This window comes from Sycon ciliatum, chromosome 1, assembly GCF_964019385.1.
Source record: "Sycon ciliatum chromosome 1, ocSycCili1.1, whole genome shotgun sequence".
Taxonomy (NCBI): domain Eukaryota; kingdom Metazoa; phylum Porifera; class Calcarea; order Leucosolenida; family Sycettidae; genus Sycon; species Sycon ciliatum.
Window position 1 is genome coordinate 93,754,563 of NC_088643.1, and position 13,858 is coordinate 93,768,420.

At 47.7% G+C, this 13,858-nt stretch overlaps 2 protein-coding genes across 2 annotated transcripts in view; both read left to right on the forward strand.

The window, feature by feature from the left end:
* The window catches only part of LOC135806581 (fibrillin-1-like), a 36,273-nt gene extending 28,894 nt beyond the window's left edge, over nt 1-7,379 (forward strand). The window contains exons 13-17 of the mRNA XM_065320776.1: nt 1,065-1,187; nt 1,744-2,883; nt 3,524-3,646; nt 4,848-5,154; nt 6,841-7,379. Coding sequence (XP_065176848.1) covers nt 1,065-1,187; nt 1,744-2,883; nt 3,524-3,646; nt 4,848-5,154; nt 6,841-6,847 — 1,700 coding nt within the window. The 3' untranslated portion in view covers nt 6,848-7,379. The remainder of the gene's footprint in view (nt 1-1,064; nt 1,188-1,743; nt 2,884-3,523; nt 3,647-4,847; nt 5,155-6,840) is intronic.
* A 2,197-nt stretch (nt 7,380-9,576) lies between these two features.
* Nucleotides 9,577-13,516, forward strand: LOC135807173 (uncharacterized). The gene is made up of 2 exons (XM_065321195.1): nt 9,577-10,460; nt 12,790-13,516. The coding sequence occupies exons 1-2, from the start codon at nt 9,936-9,938 to the stop codon at nt 12,958-12,960; spliced, it is 696 nt and encodes a 231-aa protein (XP_065177267.1). The 5' UTR covers nt 9,577-9,935; the 3' UTR covers nt 12,961-13,516.
* Nucleotides 13,517-13,858: the final 342 nt, after the last annotated feature.

Consider the following 13,858-nt stretch of genomic DNA (forward strand, 5'->3'; position numbering starts at 1 on the left):
TCTAGGAAATTCACTGTCGAAAGATTAACGTCGATAGTGATTTTTAGATCAAACTGCTTGAATACTTCGATAATGGACTTCCTCGTGCGGTCGGCAACTGGCCCTGGTGCATTTTTCAGCACGGCAAGGCCGTCGTCTCTGTAAAGTCCAATTCCGGCCTCATCAACGTGCACAGACAACTTGCTCAATAGGAAAGCACCGACGAGCTCACATATCTCTGCTCCATCGTACGATCCCATCGCCACGTCGAAGTTGCATTGTGTATGTATTGTACATACATACATACATACATACACAGTGGCTGAATAATATGATTTCAATGTGATGACCGAGTGGAAACCTACCTGCAAGTACCCTAGAACATAGCCAAGCCTACATGATCTATAGTCCATGCAACTCGCAATCGTAGCCTTTCCCCAAGATCAGTCTAGACAAGTGAAGCCATTTGTGAGCGTGCATTCTTTTGCCCTGCTGCTTCAAGGGACACAGTAACGGGCAGCCCTGTGCAGCCCTGTGCAGCCCTGTGCAGCCCTGTGTCGAAACACACACGACTTAGTATTACAGTCGCGTGTGTCTTCTCCCTGTGTGCTATGATTCCATGTCTTCTCCCTGTGTGCTATGATTCCATGTCTTCTCCCTGTGTGCTATGATTCCATGTCTTCTCCCTGTGTGCTATGATTCCATGTCTTCTCCCTGTGTGCTATGATTCCATGTCTTCTCCCTGTGTGCTATGATTCCATGTCTTCTCCCTGTGTGCTATGATTCCATGTCTTCTCCCTGTGTGCTATGATTCCATGTCTTCTCCCTGTGTGCTATGATTCCATGTCTTCTCCCTGTGTGCTATGATTCCATGTCTTCTCCCTGTGTGCTATGATTCCATGGTAAATCCTGTGTGCTATGATTCCATGGTAAATCCTGTGTGCTATGATTCCATGGTAAATCCTAGTGATCACCCTTGCTTATGGCTAGATGTGTATGGTGGATTCACAGAGCATGTCAATATGTAGCAAAACAAAGCCTCTGTGTTTTCTCTGTCTTTCCTGTTGTGTTGTTGATCATGGCAGATGTGAATGAGTGCTCGACTGGTATGAATAACTGTGATGTGAACGCATTCTGCGAGAACAGCGTTGGTAGTCACTTCTGCACGTGTGCTATTGGCTACTCCGGCAATGGAACGGTTTGTCCAGGTACTCTACACGCTTATGTGTGTACATATGTATTGTGGAGGGGGGGGTCTACTCATACATGTATTGTGGAGGGGGAGGGGGGTCTACTCACACATGTATTGTGGAGGGGGGGGGGGTCTACTCACACATGTATTGTGGAGGGGGAGGGGGGTCTACTCACACATGTATTGTGGAGGGGGAGGGGGGTCTACTCACACATGTATTGTGGAGGGGGGGGGGCATGGGAAACAGTTACCCTATATCCTATTTTCCTCTTTCCAATATTGTCTTGCCACGCTAAATGCAACGTATGGGGCGAATCCCGGCTTCGCCCCAGACAAATGTGCCTTTATGAACCATCTAATAGCGACTTCCGACTGCATTTTTGTTGAATTGCATGAAAGACACGAAATCGGAAAATGAGTAAGGGGGAGGGGCACATTTTCACAAGCCCCCCCCCCCCCTTTGGCTAGAACCCTGATTATATGTACCTGTGTATTATGCATAAATTGTGTGTCTGGCTGTGTGTCTGGCTGTGTGTCTGGCTGTGTGTCTGGCTGTGTGTCTGGCGGTGTAGATATAAACGAGTGTTCCTTGCAGCCACCGCCGTGTCACGTACAGGCCACGTGCGCAAACGTGCCCGGCAGCTTCAGGTGTGCTTGCAACGACGGTTACCGAGGCAACGGAATGGCTTGCGAGGATATTGACGAGTGCACTGAGAGCACACATGGCTGCAGTCGCCGTGCACTGTGTCTGAACACACTGGGATCTTATGGATGTATGTGTCTACCTGGTTTCCAAGGTAACGGGTTGGTTTGTGCCGATGTGGACGAGTGTACGTTGGGAACGGACAATTGCCATGACAACGCCGAGTGCAGCAACACCGAAGGCAGCTTTACGTGTGCATGCAACACCGGGTATATGGGCAATGGCGTTCTATGTGCGGATGTCAATGAATGTACCAGTGATACGGATAACTGTGCGCCGCAACCCCGAGGTCTCTGCATCAACAACGACGGATCATTCAGTTGTCAGTGCTTAGCAGGGTACACTGGTGATGGGGCAACATGCAGGGACATTGACGAATGTCAGCTGGGTCTTGATAACTGTGATGTCAATGCTGAATGTACCAACACTGCCGGCTCATTCCAATGCAGATGCTTGGCTGGATACAGTGGAGATGGTGTGACGTGCCAGGATGTGAACGAGTGTAACACCGTGTCGCACAATTGCCTCTTCAACGCAGTCTGCTCCAACACAATCGGGTCACATACGTGCATGTGCCTAGCCGGATATACGGGTAATGGAATTGACAACTGTGACAATGTTAACGAGTGTATGCTGGGAACGCATGATTGTGACGTTAACACTGCCGTGTGTATGGACACCATCGGCTCGTTTAACTGTCGTTGTCTGAGTGGATACCAGGGATCCGGCCGCAGTGGTCAGTGTGCCGATATAGATGAATGCGCAAGAAACACGCATACGTGCCACGCCCTGGCCACGTGCGCTAACCAAGTGCCAGGATTCCAGTGTACGTGTAATGCAGGGTACACTGGTGATGGACAGCAGACAGGTGGCACAGGCTGTGTGGATATCGATGAATGTACCGAGGTGCCAAGCCGCTGTGATGTCAACGCCCAGTGCAATAACATGATTGGATCGTTCATCTGTATGTGCAACAGTGGCTGGACTGGCACGGGTGTTAGCTGTATGGGTGAGTGAAGTAGTCACATGACTCATGAACCAGTCACATGACGTTTGACGCTGTCATAATGACTTATGAGTCACATGACTAATGACCATATCACATGACCCATGAACCAGTCACAGTACACACGTACATCATGTTGCACCCTCAGTCTACCGTGTGTGCAATCTTTCGGGGGCAATTGATTTTCCTCGCCAATGTGGAATTGGGTTATGCTGTGGCAGGTCTCTCAGCCTTTCAGTATTTTATGCACTTCACCACCAATTAGGTTGTGTTCAAATTTCAGGTTATAATAGCTGCTATAGTAGCAAAGGCAGCAATAATTGAAACACGCCAATGTTTGGCTTATATCGCAGAAATGCTGCTTGATCAGTACGAACAAGCAAATACTCTTGACATGATTTAGTGATGTTCAGACCGTGTCACCCACCACTACTAGTGGTCTTGCGAGCTGGCTTAGATATTTGGTGCTAGAGGTGATTTATGTTTGCAAGCGGCGGTGCAGCTAATATTCTGCTATTGTGGTATTCACGATTCAAGATACACGTCAGACAGGAAATCAGCTTAAAATCTTATCGAGTTGTATTCACTAAAGAGTACATCGAGAGAAAATTGAGAGAAATGTCTTTTGCCACGTACAATTTAGACATCAATGAATGCTCATTGGGAACTGATAATTGCCATGACAACGCAGTCTGTGCAAACACTGCTGGAAGTTTCAACTGCCAGTGTCTGCAAGGATTTGGTGGAAACGGTCTCCTCTGTGCTGGTAAGCAGCTGCTTGCGTACACAGTATGTCTGTAGATGGTTTGGTTGCTGCTAACCATGGCATACAGTCATGTTCATTACCCGCTGTCAATCGTGTTCACAGAGTGATTCGTCAGGCGAAATAGCACGTCATAGTACATTTGAGATCAGCGGGAAGAAGATGACGACGTCCACTAATTTAGTGTCTGTGCACACGAATATGCTGTGTGTGTGACTCTGCGTGTCAGCTATGATATCATCCCCTGTGGTTCCATGCCTAGCATGTACGTCTGAACCATCCTGCAAAGTTTGAATGACGTAGGTTGAGCGATCGCTCCACGAAACATACTTTTTGAAATTCTCTTCATAGTATATCTTCAACCATTGAAATTTCGAATTTCTTGCTGAGAGGGGTGGCTTGCAACCTCGATATGGCTTGTTCCAGGCATGCTTTGGAGCCATCCCCTGTTGAAGTAGTGGCGGGGAACTGCCCTGCAACTGCTACAACAAAAAATGATTCGATCTGAGAAAGGGTGAGACCGCGAATCTCGGTTGAATATTGAGTATTTCAAGGCTTTTCACGACGACGATGGAGTTCTTTTTGGAGATGGACGTCGCGGCAAAGGACATGGTGTCCGACTTCTGGCGTCTGGTGAAGCCAGGGATCATTTGTCCAGTCAGGTCGGCAGCCTAACCGTCGGTAAGCTTGTGTTTGGATCCCGTTCTGCTCGATGTGGTAGATCACAAACAATTTGATATCGCACAAATTGATCTCAGCATCGTGCGAACGGTATTTTATATTCAGAAAATCCCAAAGTGTCTCTGTGTGGCCGTCCTATGCCACGAGAAACTCCAATCAGGCTCCTATGTCCTCTGCCTTCATGATTGAATGTCCACTTCGTTTGAACAACGAACACAACAATCGAGGACGGCATTGCAATTAAAAATACAGCTATACTGGAGCTGAAAAAAAGAAGAAAAAACGAGCTCAGGATGAGACTCGAGTACACGCATACTCTCCCAACAGGTGAAACGCATTTTTTTGTGAAAAATGCGTGTCGCCGACTGACCAGTAATTTCGCCTGACGGTATGACTATCTAATGAGCGTGGCAGACACACACATACACACACTCTCTCTTAATCTCTCTCTTAGCCCCTCTCATAGTCTCCCTATCTCTCTCTCTCTCTCTCTCTCTCTCTCTCGTTGTATGTTGTCTTGTAGCTCTACCAGTGTTCACAACACGTCCTGCCACACAGCTTTGCACATCAGTCGGCGATAGACTTGTGGCATCATGTGTACTATCCAACAATCCACGACCGGACAGAATTGTGTGGACAATGGAGAACACCACACTAGCCACGATGACTTCAGATCGTGTCAGTGTTGTGCAAAGTGACCTGTGCAGTGTCTTGGAAATCCGCAACGTAACCGCTAGCGACGCTGGTCGATACTCGTGCCTGGCTACCAATGGTGTGGCGTCTGTCTCTGCCTATGTACAAGTTACATTCAACAATTGTCCATGTGTTATGTAAGTGTCAGAATGCTGCTTAAGGTAGTTCGGGACACTTTTGCTCCAAAATCACTTTTTGTCGGATCTTGACCAAAATTTGGTAGTACCGTAGTTCCGCGCATATAAGCCCATGGGCTAATATACGAAATAATGCATTTTCCGGGAAAAAAATCAGTAATAATGGTTCGTTTTTTAGCCCTGGGCCTATATTCGAATTTTGAAGGCAGCTGGCACGCGAAAAAAGTACAAGTCTGTGCGCGGTTGTCCGCCTATAGGCCTACCGAACTTTGAAAGGACTGACTACATGGCTTGTATGTGTCAGATACTTCTTCTTCTTTCGTAATTTTCTAATTCCTGTCCTCTCTTTTCTAAATGCGGCTTATCCATTCGCCTTTATATCATAGGGCCTAGTTCCCGTTTATTGTCCGAATTAAAATAAACCAACCAACCAGTTAAAGCATGTGACTCGGCTGGTGAGACAGCGCCAGGTACATGTGTAACCGGCTCCGACCCGGTTGAAATGGTTGCGCCAGGTACACGTGTACCCGGCTGTCCTACAATCCTAGAGCAGACACTGAAAACAGTGCGAGAACTGGACCGCAAGAACGGTTAACTTATGCTACCATGTAAATCTGCTCACTAAGTAGGTTGCGGACATCACACAACTGCATTATGAAGAAAAGGGGGTTTGTCAATTGACGACCGCTCTATTCAGTTGCTATTCACAATCTGCGCATGCGCTGCATTAAAATTCTTTGTAAATCTGTTGCCGAGTCAATGGTTTTCATATCAGGGCCATCATTCCGCAAAGATGTTTATTCATGGCTCACCCATACGATTTGGAGTCACGTTCTGGTGCTTGTGTGGAGAGGACGGTTATCTCTACCACCTCCGAATAGATACGGGCAAAGAACACAACTCATCTCGACACGGCAGTTATCTTTGGGGAAATGTGCAGTCAGTGCTATGACAGATGTGCTTTTATAAGAACGAAATGGCACTTTTAGTGAGATTTGGCATGCAAATCCCCACCTGGTAGGGCGCAGTCACCCAGTTTCGGTGGAAGTGGCGAGTTTGATTGGGAATAAAGGAGGAAGGGAGCGTCTCAGCTTTCTCGGACCAAGACCATTCGACTCAGCACCCTGAAGACTACGAGTAGTGAAAATTTGATTCTGGGCCATATTTCCCCTTTAATTAACGTCCTAAGGGCATCCATGCACTTGTAGGATCAGCAATGCGTACTATGATTGTGAACAATGGTGGGTCACAGATACGAAAAAAGAAGCCTCGCTGCAGAATTACTACAGTGTCTCTGTCAAAGTGAATCGGTGTCATTTGGTTGTGGATAGGGTGGGTTTCCTTTGATAACTGCTTTCTTGTCTCGAAATAGAATTTAATCATAACAGAGATTGAATTATAAGCTTTGCGTATATGCCGATTTGTGGTTGAAGTGACGTTATGCCTTGCTGGTGTGTGTGTGTGTGTGTGTGTGTGTGTGTGTGTGTGTGTGTACGTGTGTGTGTGTGTGTGTGTGTGTGTGTGTGTGTGTGTGTGTGTGTGTGTGTGTGTGTGTGTGTGTGTGGTGTGTGTGTGTGTGTGTGTGTGTGTGTGTGTGTGTGTGTGGTGTGTGTGTGTGTGTGTGTGGTGTGTGTGTGTGTGTGTGTGTGTGTGTGTGTGTGTGTGTGTGTTTGTCTCTCTCCTCAGACCTTAATCTAACCTACCTTTGTCCTTGGTGAAAAGGTCTCCTGTAGCAGCAACAGCATCCTCCTCATCGTCAGGAGAACATTAGACAGTGCTGCGGCGCAAACCAGTTATGTACAAGACTATAGAACCTGTGTGCAGCATGGTCAGTGACTATGACAGGACTGTGATCGGGCGCTGTGATGTGACTGTGACCCATGCAGTGTGCAGTAGTGACGACCCGTGGCCTGATGGTTCGACTTCTTTTGATTGTCTGTGCTGTTCATTTGCTGTTGCATTGCTTGTGAAGTGCATGCTTCAATGGCCATCATTACATGCTGTGTGTGGGGCAGCCTCATTGAAGGAAGCAATTCAGCTCCTGACCAATGTCCGTTTCATGTTTTCTAGATTGATCTTGGTATTGCATGCTCCTCACAACAGTGGTCATAAACTAATATTTGAGGCCGAAACGCATTCATACTACACTCATTCTGTTCCCGACAATGTTTTGACTTCAAGTTGGTTTGGTCACGGAATCATGGCTGGCGTGATCAGTCACTTGCCCGCCCAGACAGTGCAAGTAGTAGTAGTGCGTAGTACGGGACAAGTAGCGGCATCACTGTCACAGTGTGTGTATGAGCATGGTTGCATGGGGTCCAGGAATTCCATGGGGTCCAGGAATTCCATGGGATCCAGGAATTCCATGGGGTCCAGGAATTCCATGGGGTCCAGCCAAATGAGATACTTGACTGGAAAGTACATTATTGACGAAAATTGAGCTTTGCACAGGTTGGTCAACTTGTTTGAAATAAGGTGCGTCAATGGACGGACCGACCAAACCGGGTGCTACTGCCCTTATGAGAGAGAGAGAGAGAGAGAGAGAGAGAGAGAGTAAGGGGGGGGGGGGGGGTCAGCCGGTCATGGTGGCCATTGTTAGCAGCGGCAGCAGCAGCAGCAGCAGCAGTGTCACAATATCTAGTCCTCAGTCTGTTTCTTTGGGTATACACTACTGTGCATAGCTTGTGTGTGTGTGTGCGTGTGTGCCAGCTAGTTCGGTTGGTGGGTACACTTATGCCAGATAGTGTTGGGCCTGTTGCCAACGGGCTCGGCTGCTTGAAGGTGTATTGTTGTACCTACCACCTTTGTTGGTTTCAGGGTTCATATACTTTCTATTTGAAGTATACATACCTGTTAACCATGGACTACTTCTGGCTAGATAAACTCTTGTGTAATCAATGGTGCTAGTGAAGCTTTTATCAGATCCACTCTGATTTAGCCACCCACACTAGTCTGTGACCAAGTATTACCTCAGTCACTGAGGGCAGGGGTACCTGCAGTTGGATCCCGGGACGGATACCCTGATGCCGTCAATCCTTTTTCTCCACCTTGTCCTCACCCACTTACTGAGGTGTGGTGAGCCCATAAGTGGGATCATTTCAAGTCCACCCTAGTTTGGGGATTTCAGGGGGTGTCGGCCGTTGGGTGGTTCAATGGCCAATTGAGTCATCTTTCCAAGATTCCTTTTGAGTCTCTCTCCCCTCTCCCGGGGAGACCCACGTGACCAGTTTTGGCAGTGAGCAAGTACAAGTACAAGTGTGTGTGTGTGTGTGTGTGTGCGTGCGTGTGTGTGTGCGTGCGTGTGTGTGTGCGTGCAATTAACATTATCTGTTGTGAAGCCCAGGCACATGTATTCTAGTTCTGACATACAGTTGTGGAACACATGCATTCTGACATAATATAAATTATTACAGTTGTGAAAACTACAGTCCCCCCCCCCCCCCCTGCTATTCGCCGCCGCTTGATTCTGAAATATCAGGAGAGCTGTAGCCTGTAGGGAACGGGGTGATGAAGAAGGTGACATGAATGTGAACTTGTGGAGCGGTGCCCTTGTGACTCCTTGGACCCCCCCCCCCCAGTCCTGAGCTGAAAGACGGAGTTCAGGAGGCTGGGTGACTATGATCTGACTACTGGCACGGTACTGACTGCCAGAACGTCAAGACTCTGATTGACTGAGGTACATAACATGAAGGTAGCGGAATACCTCCAACTTCTAAGTCGATTCTGGCAGATTGACAAGTATTGCACATTATAATGAATCATGATTAGCTTGGCTTGGTTTGTTTTCGGTGTCTGCAGAGTGCGATACGCCGATAGTGATCATGGCGATTACAGTCCATTCAGAAAAGGTTGAGCGCTGGCTCTGGAGAGCTCCCGTGTTTGGCGATTTTGTGGTACACTGTGCAGTGCCGCGCGATTCGAAACTTGAAAAAGGGTCCAAAAAGGCACCTCAACAGGGGTTCGAACCGCAAATGTACCGTTATGCAAGTGGAGTGAACGGCCTGGATTTTCATGGTGTTTACCCAATTCAGTGCTTTGGGGGCAAAACCTGGCCGAAATCCTATTCTTGTTATGGCTTGCTTTTTGCAGAAATAGACTTCAAAAACACGGAAGAGCATTCCATGGGGGATTGCCAAAAAAAAGGAGACGAAAACTCAAAATTTGACCCGTTTATGGCCAAAAGCTAGGATATCAACCTTTTCTGAATAGACTGAAGTCTGTAGTACCAGCTAGCTAGCACTAGCAGTGAAGATGAAGTGCCAGCTAGCAGTGAAGTGCCAGTCACAACGGGAGGGGGGGGGGAGGGGGTAGCACCTGGCTCGTTACCAGTGGTTACGCTGGGCACGTGCCACACCACTTCGCGCGAAAGTTCAAAACGTTGAAAGCAGGAAGCGCTTCAGAAAATATCGACGCAGCATCAAACACAAAGAAGAATGGGTGTTTTTCTTCTTATCTCGTGCGATGTGAGAATTGTGACAGAGCTGACGCAGTTATCGTGGTCCACTCAGTCACTATCTCTTAGTCAATGCTTCTAGCTTTCCTAGCACACCGCTCCAGGCAGCTGGTGGATAGCACTGCCGTACCCAAGTCATAATTATAACGCAATCGTAGTCCAGCTGGAGTGGAGGTTCCTGGACTGGCGTCTTTCTCTGTAGCGGCGATACCAGTATTACATGTAATTGTAAATGTAGCAGCAACGCACACTCCCACTCTCAGCTCAGTTGACGTTCACCAGTAATCCAGCTCTGCATCGCTACATTGCGGCACTGCTGTCCGGAGAAATGGATACTAGCGAGCGTGTGTCGATGGAGCCGCTTGCCAAGCGTACATTCTCAGCAGACCCAGCTCAGCAGTGTGGTGATCTGGAGTACCCCGGTGGTACAGTACCCCCAATGCCCACGGTACAGTCATGCAGCTACCAGAGCCAGTTCATTGTGAGTAGCAATGGCTTTGGGGCCTATAACGGTAGCTGCAATGGTGGTTGTAAGCAGATGGAAGTTGATGGGTGCAATACCATGACGAGCAGGCATCCAACGGCGGCTGGAGTTAATCACGGCAGCAGCATTGGTCACTGGCAATCACTGCAGTCTGACGGTGGCCACAGTCGCAGCAATGGACGCAGAATGAAGTGTGGCCTATACATGCCAACGTATGGTGGCTTTCAGAACCTATCCGGAGAGATCAGAGCAGTGACTCTAGAGAAAAATGCATCAGTCCCACTTGGCATTTCCACGTGTGCTAGCGCTGAGCAGAATGGATCTTGTTCGGACACTGGTGATGCGAGAATCTTCATATCTGATATCAAGGTACTAATTACTCCAGCAGTGTGCATAATTGTATTGTGGAATAAACTTTTCTAAGTACTCGCGGATTCCATTGCAGCCATTGACACATTAGGATACCTCAAATCAAAAAGTCTCAAACACAATGCGGTGTCTGTGCTGCATCCGCTGTAAACTGTTCACCAAATTGTCCAGCGTGGCCCATCATCAGGATGACAACAGACGTGCCTGTATTGTGTTTGAGTTGAGGTGCCCTAATGTGATGTGGAATGATGTACAGTCAACTTGCGCTAATAACGACTGCGCATATAACGGCAGTTCGCGAATAACGACAGAATTTCCATGTCCAGAGCAAAGTCCCATCTAGCATGTATACATATAATGAGACTTCGGTTATAAGGACACTTCGCGAATAACGACACTTCTCTGATGCCCCGCCGAGTGTGGTTATACACAAAGTTGACTGTATGTACTATGTACATGTATGGCGCAGTAACACCTACAGTCCATTCAGAAAAGGTTGAGCGCTGGCTCTGGAGAGCTCCCGTGTTTGGCGATTTTGTGGTACACTGTGCAGTGCCGTGCGATTCGAAACTTGAAAAAGGGTCCAAAAAGGCACCTCAACTGGGGTTCGAACCGCAAATGTACTGTTATGCAAGTGGAGTGAACGGCCTGGATTTTCATGGTTTTTACCCAATTCAGTGCTTTGGGGGCAAAACCTGGCCGAAATCCTATTCTTGTTATGGCTTGCTTTTTGGAGAAATAGACTTCAAAAACACAATTGGAAGAGCATTCCATGGGGGATTGCCAAAAAAAAGGAGACGAAAACTCAAACTTTGACCCGTTTATGGCCAAAAGCTAGGATATCAACCTTTTCTGAATGGACTGTACACTAGTCGACAGTGCTTCTCTGGGATAGTCTGTTGGTACAACTAGGAACTAACATTACTAGTATACCGCAGTGTGGTGTTGTGTCCTGCCTGCTCCATGACCAGCATGGATGAAGCACTGAAGTTCTGTGAACTTTGGACTACAATTAGTTTCTCTTTGAGTCGGGTATACATGTAGATGTATACCGGTTCTCGTAAAGCACTTTTTTGGAGGGCAATCTGTGCATGTTCCTTTCTTGTCAATTGACCTTGGATATGGAGTACCTTGGCTTGTTGCTACTGTACTTCACCAGGGGCGTCGGAAAGTGTTTTTAGTGTGGTACGGTCAGCCATCTGAAGTACAGTTTACTCGTGGGGGGGGGGGGGGGGTGGCTGAGCCGAAAATTTTGGAAATTTAGAGTCCAGATCAGTGTGTTTAGTATTGATTCACGGGGTAACTGGGGCAAAAAGTGGCACGGTCAATACCGTAGTGACCGTACCGTGTCGGACGCCCCCGTCCACTGACTACCTTTCTGAGTGCCTTGGTTATAAAATTGCCAAGGTTTACGTGCCCGGAGGTCCATGTACGTTATACCGACGTTTCAGGGCATGCATGCACGCACGCACACGGCAGCAGGGCATGCATGCACGCACACGGCAGCAGGGCATGCATGCACGCACACGGCATACACGGCAGGCCAGTAGTGTACTAGTATGCGATAATTGCGATTGTGATAAGCATCGAGTAGCACAGCACCGCCACGTGGGTGCAAGTTTGGCACGTCGCACATACACGGCTAGAGCATGCTGCACAGTAGGCGCTGAACCCAATATCAACTCTGTATGCTATTGCCATGTACATGTACACGACTGTACTGGACTAGTGTAGTGGGTTACAATATAATATTATAAGGCCATGGTAAAAAATACCTTTGATTCTCAAGTACGCGCGCATCGATTTTTGGCGGCGCACCGACGATTTTTTTAATTTCTATGCATGCATATGCGTGCATGAAAACGGTCAATGCGAAAGGTATGAATCCGGGAGTAGTAAAATACCGGTATTTTTCTACTCCCTGGCCTGAATAATAAAATAATTATAAATTAATTATGAACCTGTGACATACACATGTGTGACCCTATCTTTGGAAATAAAAAAATTGTGGGAATTAAAATAAAAAATCGCTCGCTCGCACCGATTTTCACAGGCTCATGACCTGAGAATCAATTTTACCATGGCCTAACAGTTACTCAGTAAGACTATGCCTGCAGCTGCAGAAAAAGTGCTCAACATCCAATTTCTTGGGGGGAGCAATGACACATGTCAACAAACAATTTGAATATTGTTTGCCTGATGATTGCACACGGTGCATGAAACTCAGAGTAGCGAAACACTACGAGTGATCCATTGTTTGTTGACATGTATTTTAACAGTTCCTATAACCAGGGTGTTGTGTGTGCATATGCGTGTATTCTCTGTACAGCCACATAGCCTAGCAGCGGCGAATAGAAGCTTGCAGAGGGGCATGCAGATTCTCTCTATCAACCACACCACTGTGAGAAACCTGGACCAGCAATCAGTAGACCACCTGCTGCACGACGCATACTACAAGAGCGCTGGTCGGCACATAGAGCTGGTCGTACACCTGGTCTGAGCAAATCGGAAATGCTGATCTCTACACAGGCTGATTGGACTAGGGTAGTGTCCCTAACCTTGCCGTGCTGTTTGGTTAGCAAGGCATCTATCAGCAGACTACAAGTGAACCTACAGCCTGCACACTCTACTGAGAGTACAGCGTTGTTCCAGCACCAGGCTAACTCTTACTTGTACGAGAACCGTGTTGGTAGCAGTGATTATGACTAACTAAGTAAATGCTACTAACTTACACACTACACTACACATGCAGCCCCTACTTCTTAGTATGGAGCGGCGCAGCTACCAGCGTGACTGGTGACTGGTGACTGGTGACCACCTAATCATTACACAGGCTTGCTAGTGTATGTAGTAGTGTTCTATTATTCTATATGATCTCCATTGTACAAATGCTATTCCGTCACAGTGACCAATCTATCCCCGGCCCGTCACATCATCATACCCGTATGCAAATGCTGCCACCCCAGAGCTCTCATCACTATGCCTGCCTTGGTGTTGGAGTTTTGAATGCCGTCCTTGAACATGAGATGTCCGTATTATACCCTTGTTGTTTCAGCTATGCTCCGTCTTCCACTGACAAAATGTATTGCTGTAGTTCCATCACTATGCCTATGGCATCATGGTTGCTAGTACTCAGTACTAGTAGTAGTGTTCGACAAGCACTCTATATTATAGGCTAGGTGTTACACAGTCACTCATAGTCCACACACACGCACACACATGCACACACACACACACGCACGCGCGCGCACACACACACACACACACCACACACACACGCACACACACACACACACACCACACACACACGCACACCACACACACACCACACACACACACGCGCGCGCGCGCGCGCGCACACACACACCACACACACACACCTGTCCTGTCCTGTTGAG